The sequence below is a fragment of the Grampus griseus genome, assembly GCF_964374135.1.
Source record: "Grampus griseus genome assembly, chromosome: 6".
NCBI lineage: Eukaryota > Metazoa > Chordata > Mammalia > Artiodactyla > Delphinidae > Grampus > Grampus griseus.
The window spans coordinates 33,024,597-33,044,207 of record NC_139000.1 but is presented as its reverse complement, the minus strand read 5'-3'; the positions used below and the strand labels follow the sequence as shown (position 1 = coordinate 33,044,207).

Below are 19,611 nucleotides of genomic sequence, written 5' to 3'. Positions count from 1 at the left end.
CAGGGGGATGACACAAACATTCAGTCTGTAACACCAGGCCTCAGCTTTCTCTTCTGTAAAATGGGGATAATGATAAGATTATGTGTGGGAAGGCAGATAACTGGACCACTTGATCTTTTGAGGTCCCTTTGAAAGCCAGAAACAAAGACAGAGGTGCTTAATATTTATGGATGTGGGCCCTAGAACCACACTGCCTGGGATTAAATTAGTCAATTACTACCCATGTAAATTTAGGCAGATTATTAAATTTATCTGTGCCTCAGTTTTCTCATCTGAAAAACGGGAGCAATAAGAATGCTTATCTCCTAGGACCTTGATGACAAGTAGACGATTTACTACTGTAAAGAACAGAGGCTAAGCCCATGGAATGTGTTCACTCTGACGATGCTGGTGGTGCTGATGGTGAGACATGCTATGGTTTCACTTGGGCAATTTCACACCTGCTCCCAGAGGACCCAGACAATAACCAGAATTCCCACATCCCCAGTTTCTGGAGGATCTTGTACAGCTCCAGAGAAGAAGAGCTGGACTGGAGAAAGCAAACAGTTGCAGCTACCACAGAGGCCAGTGTCATCCTCTAAAATATTCTGCATTGCAGATGTCTCCTAACCTGGCTTTTCTCCAAAGGAGTCAGAATGGAAGGGATCTGTGGCACTATCATGCTCTTCATAACACTATTAGTTCAGTTATCATTATTTATACCAGTTTATAAAGTATAAAGCAAGTTTATACTTTTAAACTGGCTTCTTATACACATCCAAACGACATAAGAAAATCTTTTCAGGATATATTTATTTGTTTGTTCTGGTGGGCCCTTTATCTCCTCTGACATTCTGACTTCTAACTCATACAGGATGAAAGAATCCAACTGCCCATTTTCTGCCCTAAAAAGTCAATTCTGACTTAAAAACAAGAATAGATAGCTCAATCTTTACATCCACTGCCCTATTTCTTCCTAAAACCTAAATGAGACCTACTTTAGTTCCTATTATTTTCACAATACTGCTTTTTCTGTAGCTTTCATGAGTTCCTTCTTTATGTATCTGGACAAATACCACTGTAAGGCTCTCTCACAGAAATACTTAGCAATCCCAGATAGTCCCATCTTGACTTTTCTCAAGGGCTCTCCAGTGCCATTATCCAATTTAAGCAAAAAATCACCCTGGGAGGGTAGCTGTAGAGGGTACCCTCCCCACTTTACAGATAAAGAAACTGAGGCTCAGAGAGCCCAGCTCCAATGGAAAGACCCCGAGGCCAAGCCTTCCAAGATCCACACCTACATTCTGAACACATCCCTTCCATTCCCTTCAGTTCCCCAAAGCATTACAACTCTCTTTCTCTAAACACCCAGAAGGGAGTCATTTTGGCAAAACTCCAGTTGAGTCTCTATACATCAACTTCTTTATCAGCGGTTGTGAGAAAACCACTCTACGGCTCTGTTCAGAATCTCTTCCATCCAAATGGGTTTTAGGAATGGCCTGTCACTGCTCAGAGAAGAAGTGATCTGCAGCAGATGGGAAAAGGGCTGGAACCTGGCAGGTCTCAAAAGGAAAGCCACTCTATATCCCAGCTGGGCCCTAAGAACTCCATCCTCTCAAGATACTCTGCTCAATCACTAGACTCCAAAACAACAGCCACCCCCAGGAGCCTTTCTGTCTCCAAACCCAGAGCCTGTCCTGTTGGGGAATGTGCGGGCAGGGGATGGTGCTAATCCTTGCCTGATATCTGGCTACACTCAAACAGAGACAGGCCCCCGAGGACCAGTGCAGTTTATAGCTCACCCCATGTCAAAAAGGGAAACCTCTGTGGCCAGACCCAGTGCCCATCAGCCTGACAGAAAACCTTGGGGACATCAGCACCAGCCTTCTGCCCTCAGACTGCAGGACCGGGCCTGCCAACCTGGCTTTTGGCTGCCGAGGTTTCCCAACAGTTATTCCAGCACGGATCCCTGCTGCTCTCTGCTTCCCTTCATCAAGAAAGCCATTAAGAGAAACGTAAAGCTGATTGCACCTATTACGTCCACCTACAGACCCAACTTGGAGTAAGCTTTGAAATCTCGGGCCCTCTTCAGACCCTGAGTCATTTTTTTGATTGTTAAAATTAGAATGGTACCATGGCAGGCTCGCTCCGAATCTAATCGGTGTCAAACGCGGCTGGGTCCTACTCCCATTCAACGTTCTCAGAGGATACTTCCTCTCATCCTTGCCTTCCGGCCACCCTGTCAGGCAGGAACCCACATCCAAATTGTATAGAAGGAAAAACAGGCTCAGTGGGACAGGGAGGGCCTGGCTTGCCAAAAGACAAGTTTCAGGAAGTAACAAAGCCAAGATTTAACTAAATCTGCCTGATCTACCTTCTCTCCCCTGAGTCCTAATTTTTGTGATGTCCCTGCAGATGACCTTGTCCAGCTCCCAGGTGACATAGGGGTGTATCCTCCAGCTTTAGCCAACAAGAAGCTTCTGTGCTGACAGCAAGTACCAGAAGCCAGGACCTTGCAGGAGGCCCTCAGTGAACACTGATTGATTTAAAACTATGTTTTCAGACACTGCAGGCCCAAAGATGGTTGTTTTTCCAGATCGTTGCTCTCTCTCCACAATGTCTTTCGCAGTCAGTCACCTATGTGCCTGCCTCACCTGAATGGCTCAGCATTATCCCCGCAAAGTCCCACCTCTCTATCTTTGCTAGTGCAGTTCCCTCCTCCCACAGGGTTCTTCCGACATCTCCACCTCTCTCTCTCAAGCCCAGCTCAAAAGTCACCTGCTCTGAGAAGCCCTCCTAGGTTGCACCCAGTGAGAATGCATCAGCCCTCCCTTCATGCTCCTATAGCCCTTACTTGTGCCTCCCTAAGAGTCTATTCACATCAGCCTCTTATCTTTTATTTTACTTGACAAGACTTTTATGGCACTTACTATGTATTGCGCACTGGTTGAAGTCTTCAGCAAATTTTAATTGATTTACTTTTTATAACTATCCTATGAAATAGGTACTGTTATTATCACCCTATTGTATAGATGAGAACACTGAGGCACGGGAGATGAAGTGGCTTGCCAAAAATTAACATAGCTGGTAAGTGATGGCAAGGCAGTCCTGCTCAAGAGTCAGGCACTCAGCCAGGGTCACTTGCTCACATACGAGTTACCCACACTGTCATGTCATATCTGAGTCACGTTCAGATGCCCACAGCATGAGGCAGGTGCATCATTCTCATTCCTGAATGGAGCCCAATGTCCACCTCTCCCATGTGGCCAGCTGACACTGGCCTGCATGTGGATACTGGTCCAACCTTGTAGCCGCTCTGAGCGTCTATCTACCTGCTGCGGATGCCCACCTCCGGCAGGCCTTCCTGAGGTGCTTAGGAGGATAAAGTCGGAAGCACTTTATCATCCACAAAGCCAACTGCATCTGTACTCACACCTCTCTTGAAGGACCTTCGGGAACAGCCATGATGGATGGCTTCCCGGCTTCTGGCTGGATCCCCATGAACCCAGAGCAGAGCGCAGAACCACATAACCTATGAGTCTAGGCCAGAGTGTGCCCGGCAGCTGTGGGCAGTGCAAAGGGCACTGGGCTTAGAGTCTGGCAGGCTTAGACTTAGTAAGTCTCCGCTTACTATCTCACCCAGGGCTCATCATTCTGAGCCTCAGTTTTCCCATCTATAAATGGGGCTAATGGAAGAATTCCTCTCTTACTGGGTTATTACTGGGTGATGCATTTGGAATAAATAATAAACTCTAGTACTACACACAATCTGTAATTCTTGTTGTTTAGTTGTTGAAATAATATCTACTAAATAAAGTTATTATCAGAACTAAATGAGAAACCAACTGCACTTTGCACTGTACAGACTGGGGTACAAATAAGGTCATATTTATTTGAATGTTCAAAGACAAAAGGGATAGGGCAGCTCAGGCATTCTCCTGGGAGCACCCAGCACAGTGCGCCCCGGCCCTCCAGGTGGTCTATGCTGACAGGCTGGCGAGTCTACCTCACCAGCACCCCTCGAGGTGCCCCTGAGATCAAACTCTGAGCCAGGCCCAGCTGCCGGCCTTGGTTCCCTTCAGCTGCCGTGCTGGCCACAGAGGCTTGGGGTCTGCACTAAAACCAAGGCAGGGCCTTGTCCCCTGAGGGGGTCAACCCTGGGCCAAGGGAGTGTCAGAACCAAGATGGAAACTGAGGGTTACAGTTCTCAACACTGAGCACCTTCAGTTTACATTATATACACAGTCACCATCCCCAGAGCCTCCCCAGGGTGTCACAGAGGAGGAGGGACATTCCAGCATCAGTTCCCATCTTCACACCAGCCTGCCCTCGACACCCCATGCCCTGGGCTCCCACTCCAAGCAAAGCTCCCCTCGGAGCTCTTTTTGCCCTTTCCTCCAGCAGACCCTGCTCTAAGCTATGTCACCCCTCAGACATGTCCTAACAATTTCAAACCCCAGAGGGAGGGATCAGGGTCTCACTCCTCTCCCTCCCAGGGGCCACTGTTCTTCAGACAGTGGGGCCACTGACCCCAGCAACCTTGAAGCTTCCTAACAGTAAGGGAGGGGCTTCTAGAATCATCTGAATACAGAGCCAGACCAGAGCAGGACCTTCTTCCAGTTACACCCACCTCCCTGGCTCCCCAAACTAGAAGCACCTGGCTTTTTATACGTGTGCAGTGAAAGAGCCATCCAGGTGACTCAAACTAAAACCCAGCAGAAGTCCTCAGCCTCAGAAGCCAGAACTCACAGCAATTCTCAGAGACCAGTTCTGCAACTTTCCGCCCCCACCTCACCCCAGAACAGAAGTGTGTCATATCCCCAGTGGGTACTGTGCTCTGTGGCATCTGCTAAACACCCACTGGGCACCAGATCCAAATGCTTTTATCTTATTTAGTCCTCAAAACAATGCTGGTCATCTGCCATCAAACTTCCACGTTATACATCAGGGAAGGGAGGCCCCAAGCGAAGCGACCTCCCCAAGGTCACCCAGCAGGGCCGAGAGCCGGACCTGGGCCTCTCGGGCTCGGAAGTCCAAGCTCTCTCTACTGCGCCTTGCCTTCTCCGATGCACGTGTTGAGTGCACCCAGCATAGTGCCTGGCGCATAGTAGGGTCTCAAGTAAGGACCTGTCATTTTGTCCACCGTGGAGCCACCAGGCTGGAATTAGGGCCACAGCCTGCCAAGGATCTAGAGTGGCCAAAACAAGGCCAATCAGATGGTCTCAAGACCAGCATCCACAGGAGCCCAGCCGGTGCTCTTCTGAGGGTGTCGTAGCTGGAGGGACTACTGGGGTCCCCAAATCTCTCAAACCAAACTCGTCATCTGCACACTGCCTGGCCTAGAACTCTGAGGTCTCAACGAAATACTTGTACATCTTTTGGCAAGAACCAAAGCTCTTTCTGGAGAAAATAAATACTATTAGCTCAGCACATGGGCATCCTAGCCTCCCACTCCTGGCCCAGTCTGGGCATTTCATATTTCAATCGGACGTGCCAGTCTTTGCCCCAGCCCCCAAACCTAGCAACCCCCATGATTTGCTGGCTTGGATCCCAAATCGCTGCTTGCAGCAGACGGCCCTAACTCCCACACCACCAAACTCCTGCCCTGGACCTTGTTCAATAGTTTGCCTGTGGATGGTCTTGGATCTGACACCTGCCAAAGACGAATGGCTGGACTCTGAAGACATCTGACAGATGTGAGGAAGACATGTTAATCACTTCTTGTTCTAGATGCTTCTGTAAGACAGCCTGCTGGGTCAGAAGACCACAGCTCCCTGGCTAACTGCTTCCACAGTGTTCTTATCCAATACTGTGCCCACCTTCTTTAATAGAAAGTTGAATGAATCACCTGTGTGAACAGCATCTCTGTGTCTTTGATTAAGTTGTTATTGGAGATATCCAAAGGCCCTGAGAGGACAACCGAGAATTAATTACTCTTTCTGTTTAGTTTCAGACACATCTGATATCTGCAACTCTTTACGACTTTTTAAAGCCGTTTCACATTAATCTATTTCTCTTTCTCTTTCTCTCTCCCTCCTTCCCTCCTCAACGATCTCCACAATAACTCCATGGACAAGCAGGGCAGGCATTATTATTATTCCCATTTTATAGACAATAAAACTAAGGTGTACACAAGTTAAACAACTACTTCAAGGTCATCCCCTAATGAGTACCAGAGACAGGTCACCCATGGCAAAAGCACAGAGCCCTTTCCACTGAACAACCTGGCCCTTAAGCTAAAAGATTTGTCTCTGGAGCCTAAAGGGAAACATGTTCTCCTGACACGGTAACACCAGAACGTTTCTCTCTTGCCTTCAAATTCAGTATGCAGGTGGAGCCATCCATTCCTCTGATGTCTGATCGTGTCTTCTCCCTCTGCTCCATTTAGAGGCTCAGTTGTGATCTTATCCAAAATGGTTACATTGTACATTGTGTTTAGCGACACTCATGCAAAAAGCATTTGCTAAGCACTTACAATGTGCCAGGGGCCATGCTAGGTGCTCGGACACGGAGGCACTCATCCACTCACAGATATCGCCAAGGGCCTGCAGACTGTGTCCTGGGCTCGGGGACATGGCAGGTGCAAAACAGATGACGTGCCTGTCCCCATGGGCTGGCCCAGCTCACAGCCAGGCTTGGCGGTGGACAACAGCCAGCAGTGACAACACTCAACTATAAGGACTCCACTGGGGTCAACAGCCCAGCCCCAGGCCCAGAGGAGATTCACCACTGAGCTCTCAGTGCACAGATGCTTCTGGAAATGGACACGGATCCTTCTGGAAATGGACAGGGATTTAGAAACAACCACTTCACTTAGAATCCCATTCAGTGAAGCTCAGACACAGATCTCATACTTCTTGGCTGGCCTCAAACACACAATCCCCCACTGAAATAAGAACCAGTTTTTATGTGACTACACAGCATTTTATGTTTTCATATGCATTATAATAAAACAACAACGATAAAATTTAGTGGGTGCCTACTCAACATGGCCCCCTGTACTTAATGTTTTACATGCATGTTCTATGTCAGCCTTCAAAATAAGCCTCTGAGGGGCTTCCCTGGTGGCGCAGTGGTTGAGAGTCCGCCTGCCGATGCACGGGACACGGGTTCATGCCCCGGTTTGGGAGGATCCCACATGCCGTGGAGTGGCTGGGCCCGTGAGCCGTGGCCGCTGAGCCTGCGCATCCGGAGCCTGTGCTCCGCAATGGGAGAGGCCACAACAGTGAGAGGCCCGCGTACCGCAAAAAAAAAAAAAAAAAAAAAAAAAGGCCTCTGAGAAAGGATCATCCCCATTTCACAGATGAGGACACTGAGGCTCAAGGAGTGAGCAGCAACAGCACACACACAGGTTTCTGATTCCATATGTGATGGTCTTTCCACAGTGTCCAGGTGTCTTCCCCACACTGCCCGGGCATCAGAAAACACATAGAAGCCATTATAAACAATCCTTCAGCACTCATCCATTCATTCTGCAAATATTTATTGAGCACCTACCATGTGCTAGAAACTGTGCGAGGCACTATTGTAAGCCAAAACAGACTAGGTTCACAGTGCCCTGGCAGAATAGGGGAAGACCAACATTAATCAAATAATCCAACAATTTAAAATTGCAACTGTGATAAGCACTACAAAGGTTCATGGTTCTTAGAGAAATTGTAATAGGGGATTTTTCCCAATCAGGGAGGATGGAGAAAGCACACTTGAGCTGGTATCTAAAAGATGAAGAAAGATGGCAAAAGCCATTCCAGATGGTGGAAACAGCTTGTGCAAAGGTCCTTTGCACACTCTCTGAGCACAATCACCAGAGAAACTTGAAAGGAACACATGTCTAGGACCAGAGGGAAAGGGGAGAGTGCTCAGCAATGAAGCTGGGAGTGAACAGGGCAGACTACAGGGCCTTCAAGGGCACAAGGAGAAGTCTTGTTCCCATTCCCAGAACAATGATGAGTCAGGGTATCAAACAGGGAGGCCACCTGACCAGCATGCTGGGTCAGTGGTCCTAAAGGTCCTCTGCATCTGGGTGATAGCCCCTGCACCTGCCCCAGGCTGCACCATCACGCTCCTTATGCTGCATAGTGACGATCCCCGGTGGCCTCTCTTTGAAAGCACTGCTGTTTCAGACTCACCTCCACATGCCCTATAACCAGCCCTGGGCCTGGCACCAAGTAGGTGCTTAGCAAGTATGAGCTACATGTGTAAAGGAAGCACTACTGCTGCTCTCGACATGATCTAAGTCTAACAGGAGACACACACACAGAGACAAACACTGACACCCCGAGTAAACACTACAGGAGGTGACAAGTTCTGCCGAAGCAAGGGAAGCAGAGAGCGGATCCATGTGAGCTAGGTGTGTAGACAGACACACTTAAAGTGAGTAGAGAGTTCAGCGCCGCTGTGTGTCTGAGTGGGCGGACAGGGAAATGGGTGAGGATGAGGCTGAATTAGAGGGAGAGGCAAGCAGCTGGATGAAATTCATCCAAAAAAAGAGAAGCGGCAGCTACTGACAAAACGTGCCACTTGCTTTCATGGGAGGAAGATAACTCCCATATGAAGATGCTGTTTCACATTAGTATTTAAGCAGCAGAGATCAAAGTCAGACCATCCGATTGAAATCCCAGGGCACCACTTGGTCGGTTGTGATGTTAAATAAGTCACTTAACCTCTCTAAGCCTCATATGTAAAATGCAGACAATAATAGCAACTACCGCATCAAATTGGCGTGAGAATTAAATAAGTACTTGACATAGGACTGATAGGTGCTAAGCGCAGGATAAAGGTGAGTTACTGTTGTTGTAGTCTCTTTTCTTTCACCTACACACTTGCAAATAATGTTTCCTTTACCTTTTCCTTTTTTAAATGACAAGATTAGAAGCCCTCCAAAGGCTTCCCAACGTTTCTAGAATTCAGAGTCCAGCAAGGAGGTCAGAAGAGTCAGTCTGGCCCTGAGAGGACACTCTATGGAGTGACAGGCTAGCCAATCCTTCTTCTATCAAAGGCAAGGCGCTCTGAGCCAGGCTGGGTGGGAGCATTTGCATGGGCTCTGATCATACGCCCTGGAGTGGGCTTCCAGGTCCCTGTCTGCCAGTTAAATCCCTGAAACAATTCTGGGCATTCTCAGAAAAGCTTCAGTAAATGGGCAGTTCCAGAACCAAAGCGATTTGGACAATATAGTGATTATTATAAGGATGGCTGTTGCTTTCAAAATCACTTCCCTCTGAACAAAGTCAAGTGGATCATGGGCAGCGTGTGAAAATACCATTTTCTCTCTGCCACCTCCTGACCCTATGCCAGGAGAGCGGCAATAATGCACCACTCCACAGTCCTTCTTTGGCTACATTTTATCTGAACGGTGACCGAGGATGTCCTTGCCAAATGGCAGGAGAGGGGGGGGCGCGGTCTGCTTCAGCCAGCAGCTGTGGGACATGGGCACTGATGAAGACAGATGAATCCATTTACTCAGTACTTTGGATCTACCATGAATTTTCTACATGACAATGACACTTCATCCTTCCAGCAATGTAGACTGTTCAAAAAAGACTGAAAAAGTAGAAAGTTGGCAAAAGAAGAACACCCCAATCAGCCCCCAAAGGCGTCACAATGTTCATGCCCTTTACTCAAGCAAGAATTCCCAGACCTTCAAACATCAGCTCATAACCAATTTACTCTTATTTTGCACGTGATTCTAATAAACTTGGTTATCTGATTTGGGCTCCAGACCAAAACCAGGTCAGAGAAATAGTCACTCCAGACTGAGGTTACCCAGTTCCTGAATCAGTCCTGAGCACGGAAGGATGAAGAGCAGTAGCTTCCAGCCCAGGAGCAGGGCACCTGGAATATGTCTTGTTGTTCAGGGGATCCCAGGACACCTCTTTATTCACTATACTCAGATCTGCCACTAGATCACCTGGCTCACCAATGCTGATGACTTGGCTTCATTCCTACAGTGTCTACTAGGACGAGAGCCCAGTCCAGTCTCTGTGGCTCTCACAGTCCCTGGAGGTGGGAGTGGGGTATCAGAACCCGATTCCTACACCCACCAACTACCAGTTCGAATACTGCTCCAATAAACTAATCTTCTAAAACCATAATGCTTGTCAGATGCTGGAAAGTATTTCTTTCCCAGGTTTTGATGTTGGAGGATCTTGGAGGATGCTGTGTATGTTTGTCAGGGGAGAAGAGACTGACATTAGCTTTGCACAAAATCTTCTGTTGGAACATCCAACAAGTACCCTTTTCCCTCTGCACTCCACAACTACTGGGCCCCCCAAAGCACCGAAGTACGAATAAAGAGCAAGCAGAAAGCTCACCCCACACGGCTTGGCATACAAAGCACTTCTTCAATTTGTTACAACTACACCCATCTAGCCTCTTAGAATCAGAGAGCTGAGTTTCAGTCTTTTAGATCTATTTGTTTATTCAATAAATGTTTACTGAGCTCCTGCTCTGTGCCTGGCCCTGAGATACTGCCTGGAGGGGCAGAGGTGTGCACAACGGACCCAGACACACCCCATGTCTGCCCTTGCAGTGCTTACAACGGAGCAGAGATCCTCAATCGGTGCTGCAATTCACAGAGGAGCAAAGACTTAGCAACTAACCTAGCACCAGCACCTAGACTGCCGAGGTCTTAGCAACTAACCTAGCACCAGAACCCAGACCGCTGACCCCATCTGAAGCTCACACTTCCAACGTTTCAGCCTGGCACACCTGCTGGTTCCTAGAAAGGTACAGAGAGGAAGACATCTCACCAGCCTCACTGCACATCATTATATAAGCAGAGAGAATAAGAATAAAATAAAGGAGGAGATGAATGCAGATGCTCACTGGGCAACTTATGCCATTTAATTTTCTCACCTTCCTAGAACCAAAATAAGTAACAAAAAAAGTCAGCAATAAGAAGCCACTTACATTTAATTCCCAAACAACATGGGGAATGACCAAACAGGTGCCTCCAGAAGGGGTATGCCTTCCCCAGCATCCTCCCCTGACTCCTACCTACCACGGTTAGGTGACCAGCGGTTAGGCCATGAGATCCTCAAGGGCAGGGTCCATGTCACATCCAACTCCCAGAGCCTAGAAAAGGGCCTGGCAGAAAAATTTCTCCATTAGCGCGTGTAGAATTAGGACACTGAGGCAGAAATAGGTGGAGCTGTGGCAGCCATCTAGGTGGGCCACTCACGTCTCCTCTAAAAAGAGAACCTACAGGACAAGTACCATCAGCTAAGCCTTCAGCTGTAGCTTCAACATCTGTCATAGTGTTTAATTAAGCCAAGGACACATTTTTCCCAGGGAGCCTGCAGCCAGTGACTAAGTTGCACAGGGATTCTAGAGCCTGGCTCTTTTGGTCTCTAATATGTGACTGTTCTAATGGGCAATCTTTGCTCTGGAGCACCCCAATGGGCTGGCCAAGACTTTCTGAGACTCCTCCTCCCAACTCTCCTTCCTTCCCCTCTCCTTTCACAGGTGTCAGAACAGCATTGTGGTCTGAGGGTTTCCCTACCTCCTCTTTTATCTTTCACTGGTATTTCCCCCCAAAACTCTGGCACTTGTAAATCCATCTTGGCATGTACTTCTTGAAGGACCCCAAATGACAAGTGTCCAAGACATCCACATGCTCCTTTACACATCCCAGCCTCCTTTCAGGTTAAGTTGGTCAATGACTACTTCTGGTCAATGAAATATGAATAGAAATAATACATGTCACTTCCAAGTAAAGATGGTCAAAACCCAGTGTGCCTTCCCTGTGGATTCCTTCCTACTCGCCATCTTCTTGAAGCCAAAAGATGGAAGAGTGACAGCACAAGAGCAGCCTGGGGCCCTGTGTTCTCACTTGGAGAAGAGCCTCCCAGGAGGCTCTGACCCTCACTGGATTTGGGTGAACAATATATAAATTTGACTGTGTCAAGCAACAGAGATTTCAGGATTTGTTTGCTAACGTAGCATAGCCTAGTCCACCCTGACTAACAAAAGCTATATATCCTCTCTATATATTTATTTAGCACCTCTATTTTCACCCCTATCTTACACTTCCAGCTTGTTCATTTCCCTGTTGAAATCTCACATCTCTTCCCCTCACCTTCCCACAAGAGGGGAGGCCAAACACATGAACAAGAGCTCTTTAAAGATAAAGGTAGCAAGCTAACACGCTTAGCCCAATACCTAGTTCTAAACAGGCCCTGGTGTGTTATTCCACCCACCTTCTACTGGGTGCCTGGCTAGGTCTGAGGAATTGGTCAGGGGCAGGCACGGCATGGCCAAGGGTATTTCCCTCATACCAGGGAAGTTCAGGGGTTGTTGCTGGTGGGAACATGCAGAAGGCAGCTCAGCTTGATCCTGATATATGGGGTCCCCTAAGTCCTATGGTGATGGAGAGGTGGAGCAAAGACCCTGGGGAAGTGATCCAGAGAAACCATTCATCCTATGGGAAGTTAATTCAGAAGGCAGATTCTAATTTATTCACTTATAGTTCAGTTCAGCAAACATGCCCACTGGGTATCACTGATGCCCACTGTATGTAAAACCACTGGGGAATAGGACCAGTCCTGCCCTCACAGAGCTACAGTCCAGTGGGGGAGAAACAGACAAAGATGGCTATGACACACAGCAAAATGTAAGATGTGCTGGGAGATACACATGAATAAAGATCTCGTGCTCGCATGGTCTCTCTCCGACACCGCTCTCAGCAATGCGGCATTAGAAAGCAAGATTACAGATAACACGGCTTTACATTTACATCATGTTTTGAGGTTCCACATCCATCATGTTTATCCCTACTACAGATCTGTGAGGTCAACATAATCATCACCTCACGGTACAGGAATAACGAGAATAGTGACAAAACAGCAGTGAATATTTACTGAGCATTCACAGTGTACCAAGCACTGAATTACTTTACCCGGATGGTCTCATTTGTTCCCCACACCCTATCAGGCAGTTAGTATATTAGCCCCATTTTACAGATGAAGAAACAGAGGCAAAGTGGCTTGCCTAAGGTCACCAGGCAGGTACGTGGTACCCAATGGGGATACAAACCCAGGCCCCCTGACATGCTAAGAAGCTCATCTAACAGGTGCTTGGAGCTAGGGGAGCTGAAGGGTCTGGTTTTGTGCCCAGCCGCATCCCCGCAGGGACTCTCTCTCCTCGTTCCCCTGCAGTGTAACTGACTTCGGTTACTATCTTGCCTGCCAGATACCCCCGCTCATGTCATTGCTCCCCCTCTGCTGCCCCTCCCACCCAGTCAGGCCTCAGAGTGCCTCCATCCCCTCACACTGGCTCTCCATCTCTGCTCAGGCCCCAGTATCTCCCCCTTCAACTGCTACGATAGCTTCCTGACTTTTCTATCTCCACCCTCTCCTGTCTACCATTCAGCCTCTACGTTCTTATCGGCCTTATTCTCGTCACATCCATGTTTGAAAAGCTCCCACAGCTCCTCACCACTCCAGAATAAAGTCTAAACTTCTTGACACGGCATTCAAGGCCTTTCATGCCCACCACCAGGCTGCCTTTCCCTCTACAAACCCTGCACTCAGGTGAAAACATAACAAGTCAGTGCTCCCCAGACACACTTCACACTTTGTGGCCTTTATCCTTTGATCCTGGGGATCCTTCCTAGGATCCAACCTCCATCTCCCTGAGCCCACACCTCTCTGTGTCAACATTATATTCACCCTTCCAGACTCATCTTGAGTTCTTCTCCTCCAGGAGACCTAGATGTGAGCTTCCCTTTCTCTTAACGTCCCTGGCATCTATTGCTTCTTTCTTGAATTTAGCATTCCCCAAGTGGATATCCGTGATCAGACCCACCTGGCATCCACCCGCCTTTAACAGCCTCTGATGAACTTCGAGGAATCACCTCTTCCCCATTCTGTATTCATGTGGTTGGGTGGGGCTGGCCTCACCTCCTTCCTCCTCCATGAAAGGCTGGCGGATATCCCAGGCCCGTCAGCATCATGTTATTGGTTCAGGGATAGACACATGACCCAACTCAAGCCAATGAGAGCTGAGCTTGGAATTTTTGCTGAAAACGTCAGGAAAGAAACAGTCTTCTTACTGGAGTTTCTAAACTGGGAGTGTGTAAACTTGCAGCTGCTAGGGGCCATCTGTACAGCCAAATGGGGAGAGCCTGACTGAGGGTGAAGCCAAACACAGAGGAAATCAGAGCCAAGCGACAGAGAGGGACTGGATTCAGCCATACCTGAATACAGCCCACTCCAGGATTTTTCAGCCACATGAACCAGTTAAAATTAGGTTTCTGTCACCTGTAACAAGGTTCCTAAGCAATACAACTACTAAGGGTGAGGTACCATGCAAGGCAATGGGGTATAACCACAAAGATGTGAGCCTGATTCTAAAAGAGCTCATTTTCTATCTCTTTATTTCTAAGAACGGCTATATTGAGATACAATTCATGTACCATAACATTCATTCTTTTAAAGTCTACAGTCCTATGGTTTTTAGTATAGTCACAGAAATGTGCAACCATCAAGACAGATTACTTTCTACCTTGCACTGAAAATGACAAGCATGTGCTTGCTCTGTTCTGCCCTGTGCACCAGCTCCTCTCCTGAGCCCAGCGCTGGGTTTACGCCTTTCTGTAGTACCAGCAACTGCAGTAGGTGCCCAATGGCTACTAAGCTGTACTCAGACCTCCTGAAAAGCTCGGCCTCCATCCAACAGTTGTTTAGGTCCTCTCTAAAGCACAATGAATGAGAGAACAGATATTTGGCAAAACCACTCAAGAAAAGGATGTGCTCACCGATCACTAGGTTTTCTCTGGGTTTTCCAAGCTGGATCCCTGCAACAGGGTAGACCTTCTGAGAGGTGCACACCTGGAATGTGCTCCTTTGGCTCCCTGAACTTTTCCCAAGTTTATTACAGAATAATTTAAAATAGTAACAAGGGGAAAACATATAAATCCAACAGTAGGGGAATGATTTAATACTTATGGGGCACCCATAGGATAGAATAGTAAATAGCCACTAAAATTCATCTTTGCAAAGAAGATTTAAGGACATGGGGAAATAACCATGCTATAACATTAACTGAGTGAAACAAAATATAAAAGGGTGCATAGAGAGTTCAAGCACACAAAATAGTAAACACCAGCCACTGGAAGGGAATAATACTAATTATTAGATGCAATTACCTTTGTGTAGGTGGATTATAGACAATTTTTTTCAATGCTTCTCTACAATTTTCTATTTTTCCAAAATGAAAATTACTTAAATCAAATCAGAAAAGCTGACATTATTTTTTAACTCATCCCTTGGTTATTATTTACTTTTATTAATGTGGCTACCAAAGAATGAGAAACAATCACATGAAGAACATTTCTGAACCTGCAAAACTTTTATGGAAAAAAAAGACACTGTCCCTCAGAGTCTTTTAAACAAACACGTAAGTAATGTAATCTACCATGTTTACCTTTTAACCTTGACTGCCAGGAGGCTCAGAGCTAAAATTTAATTTACAAAAATGCAGTAACCATCTTAGCCCAGGTTCTGGGTTTGGTAACTTGCATGCTTCTATGTGGTTTCTGATGCTTCCTTTTATCTGTTTTTTCAATTGTCTTGCTTGTGTTTTTATATACTCAAATCTTCCTTGGAATACATAAAGAAGTATTTGCTGATGTGATTTGAGGTACACCAGAGAAGAGAGGTCCTGCCTAGCAGATGCTCTGCTGGGATGTTTCATTTTTACAAACACATGGCACTGAGTGGGGCTTTGAATGCTTTATTGCTATTCTAATTACAGGAGAGGGGCAACTGAATAAGTGTGTGCGGGAGGCTCCTTTTTTGAGACAGGCTAGTCCCAATGATCAGATCAACACATGTTTTGCTAAATCTCCATCTCTTTGAAGACTGTGTGGACAGAGGTCCACCCTGGCTGCCCACTGTCTCTGGCCATTGACTGACAGCAAATGTTAGCAAAGCCAGCCAAAATGTGTTCACCACATCCATCCTGCATTCAAGTCTACAGACAACAAGTGACACACCCAGCAAGTGACAAGGGGGTATACACAATCCATAAAGACATCCTATCTGAATAAAACAGGGTCCACACACTCTAACACAAGCCCCAAACACCCTTTAGATCACTGTGGATTTTGCTGCAATTACCCAGACTGACCCTTTACTTCGGCTTAGAGAGAAAGTACCTGTACTCTAAAGATGGACCACTTGAAAAAATTAAGTATTGTATCACCCGGGTGTTCTCCCAACCGTGACACTTCATGGCATGAGATACATATTTGTTTGATTGTAAGCCAAGATTCTTTTTTTTTCTGGTGGTAACTTCACTGAGCCTTCATGAGATTTCAGAAGTGAGCAAAACAAATAAGCAGTCAATATTTTAGTTGTGACCATTTTATCACATCTGAAGTCACAATGTCCTACTTGTGAATCCACACCAGAGGAAAATGAAGGAAGGAAGGCAGGAAACGTTTATTTAGTGCTTACAGCATGCCAGACAGAGCACTGGCCGCTGCACCTGCCAGCTCAAGGCATTTTCCATTCCAGCCTGCTATCTCCCTTAAGCATCACAATACCATCCTGGGGAGTACATATAACAGTCCCAGTCTTTCAGAAGTGGAAATCTAGGCTTAGAGAGATCAATACCTTGCTCAAGGTCACCCACAGGGAAGATACTAGGTTTCTGACCAGAAGCCAGGTTAAAGCCACCCCAAAGCCCATGCTCGGTGCCCCTTCAAATGGCGAGATATGCTTCCCTGCTTGCGTGAGGCTGAGATTATACCCTCTGCCCTCCTTCCCCTGAGCTGAAGTGCCTTCTGACTGCCTCATTCTCTTGACTTTAGGCCCCCTCTCACTCAGAAAGTCATCAAGACACACTTGAAAAATAAAATATAAAAGCATCAACCCACACCCTGAAATTGAGCACCCTTCCCTTTGCTGCTACTAACAAGCTAATATGAAATCTCTTTCAGGGAAGCTTTCTGAAGGGAATAAATTGATGGCGAAAACATTATGCAGCTGACAATATTTGGTGATGATGCAAGCAGGGCTGCCCTGTCCATAACTGGTTTTGTCTCCAAAGAACCGGCTCTCCGTGTCCTTTCCAAAACAAAAATAGATAGATAGATAGATAGATAGATAGATAGATAGATAGATAGATATAGATGGAGCAACAGAGAAACAGTATCCAGAAGACATGGTTCGGTATAATTGCATTGCCCTCCCGTTTATGTGTGCCAGGCAACTACCCCAGAGAACTTGAAATGTTCTGGAGAAGACAGGAATGTCATTCAGAAATGATTCCACAGGGGTTGGCTCTGCACAGCTACCCAGCTTACATCCTCCTGGGGCAGAGGAAGCTTCTCTGCTTGCAGCAGCCTGCGTGTACCACCACCAACTGCCACCCGTTTCTTCACCTTTTATTTACAGCGCAGAGCAGGCTGGTTCATCAGTGAAGGGAAGAGGTGGGGAATAAGATGCAATCCAGATTTCTGTTCTTTCTCCGGGGACCAAAAAAGGGGGGGGGGCACACAGAGAAGGAAGTGTAGCCTAGGCTGCACGATCAACGCGGCAGCGCGACCCTGCTCTCAGAAAGGGGTTTGCACCAGGGCTCGAGCAGAAGCGCCCAAGGAGCCCCAGGAAGCCGGGTCAATCAAGCCCAGCGCCTCGGCCGGGCTTTGGCGCGGTGGAAGAGGCGCCAACCGAGCGTACTGCACAGGAAATCACTGCCCCCTTCAGGCCGCGTCTCAGATGCTGCGGCCGGAGCGTAAGGGCTCCCTCAGTCCCGAAAAACTCGCAAACCCGACCTCGCGCGGCCCGCGATCCCTCCTCTGAGCCCCCTAGGCGCACCCCAGCCCCCGGGCGGGCGGTGAAGGTGTGCACTGTTGCTGCAGCCGGAATGCAAGCTGAGGGTGTGAGGAGGGGGCTTGGGATGGAAAGCTTTCGGCTCTTCGGCTCCCCTCAGAGAAGGGGGCAGGGAGGGCAAACCGGGTGCTGCGCTCCAAGTCCGTGCTTCAAGTCTGCGCCCGGGGAAACTGCGCCTGCAGCCGCCCGGCCACCAGCAGCGGCGCGGCTGCACACCCTCGCGCGCCCGGGGCGAGACCTGATCAGGGCACTCTCTGATCAACCAGCCCGAGGGGGTCTCCTCAGAAAACCGCTCGGGCCATAGGCAGCGCCGGGTACATGCAGGCAGCAGCGCTGCAGAGCCGGCGGCCCCACGCCGGCCTGAGTAGTACTGGCTCCGAGCTCGTCCAGCCCTGCTGCGCCCTCCAGCCCCTCGGGTCCCGGAGTCCTCCGGACCTCAAAGCACAGCTCGGCTTTCCTGGATCCGAGAGCAGGCCCGTGGCCTCTCTAGCCCCGGATGGCCCAGTTTAGAGTCAATGCGCCTGTTCTTCCCACCTAGCACTCCACAGCCCCACCAGCGGGGACCTGGGCAGGGGCGACCACTGCAGGCTTTTGGGGAGGTTCAGTTACCACCTTCTCCACTCCTTCTCTGGGCAAAGGAGACCCTAGTCTTCTATCCCACACCCCACAAGAATACACACACATAGAATCCCAGAGGAGGAAGATGTTCAGCAAATCTTGGTACCGGCTGTGCCAACCAAGCCCGGCGGGACCCAGAGGGTAAGCACTGAGCCCCAGCCCGCTAGGTGCCCTCGGCAGGCTCAATCAGGGATCTGCCCATGGGCCAAAGCTTGCTTCTGTCCAACACGCCCTCCCCCATCGCCCCCACAGCCCCGACGGAACGGGCGGCCGACACTCACCTCGGTGTCGTAGAGCCGCAGGTCGAGGAAGTAGGGGCGCAGGAGCGACTCGTTGCGGATCTGCTCGATAGCCAGTTCCACGGCGGGGAGCACGCCGCGCCCGATGCTGCCCTTGGCCACCTCCTTGGTGAGCGGCATGAGGCCCATGATGGAGAGCGGAGGGCTGCTGGGCGGCGGCCGGGGGACACCCCGCGCCCAGCCCCAGGCCCCGGGCGCCAGCGGCAGCAGCAGCGGCAGCAGCAGGAGCAGCAGCAGGCGCGCGGGCGGCGGTGGCGGCGGCGGCGGCGGCCCGGGCTGCCCGGAGCTCGGCGGGGAAGCCATGCCGCGCCGCGGGCTGCGGGCGCCGGCTCACTCGGCCCGCATGGCCTGGCCCGGCCCGCCGCCCCGCGGCAAGCTCTCCCCGCGGCGCCCGCGCAATGGCGCCGGCCCCGGCCCCGGCTCCGGCTCGGGCTCCGGCTCGGCTCAGAACGGCCGCGGCGGCGGCAGCGGCGGCGCCCGTGACGGATCAATCACGCCGGGAAGGGGTGGGAACGAGCGGAGTGCGGGAGGCGGGGAACGAGCGAGCGAACGCGGAGAGGGGGGCCGGCGTCTTCGCGCGCGCCTCTCTCCAGCGCGGCTGCCCCGAACCGGGCCGCCTCCGCCCGCCCCCGTGCACGCTCTGAGCCGCTCTCCCGCCGGGAGCCGCTCGGCGGCAGCCTCCGGAGCCCGGCCGGGGGAGGGCGGGCGGTAGGAAACGCGGGAGGCGAAGGCGAGGCTGCTCCGCGGCGGCTCGGGCCGCCTCCGGGGACAGGGACGGGCCGTGCGCGCCGGGGGAGGGGAGGCACTGGCGCTGCGGCGGCCGCGGGGAGGGCCGCCTTCCCAGCACACGCACACACACGCCCCCGGCCCTCCGCCGCGCG

At 49.7% G+C, this 19,611-nt stretch overlaps 1 protein-coding gene across 1 annotated transcript in view; it reads right to left on the bottom strand.

Moving 5' to 3' along the window:
* GABBR2 (gamma-aminobutyric acid type B receptor subunit 2) overlaps positions 1-19,033 on the bottom strand; it is a gene marked incomplete at both ends in the record, with an annotated part of 365,749 nt that extends 346,716 nt beyond the window's left edge. The window contains one exon of the mRNA XM_082657435.1: positions 18,713-19,033. Coding sequence (XP_082513561.1) covers positions 18,713-19,033 — 321 coding nt within the window. The remainder of the gene's footprint in view (positions 1-18,712) is intronic.
* Between the last annotated feature and the right edge of the window lie 578 nt (positions 19,034-19,611).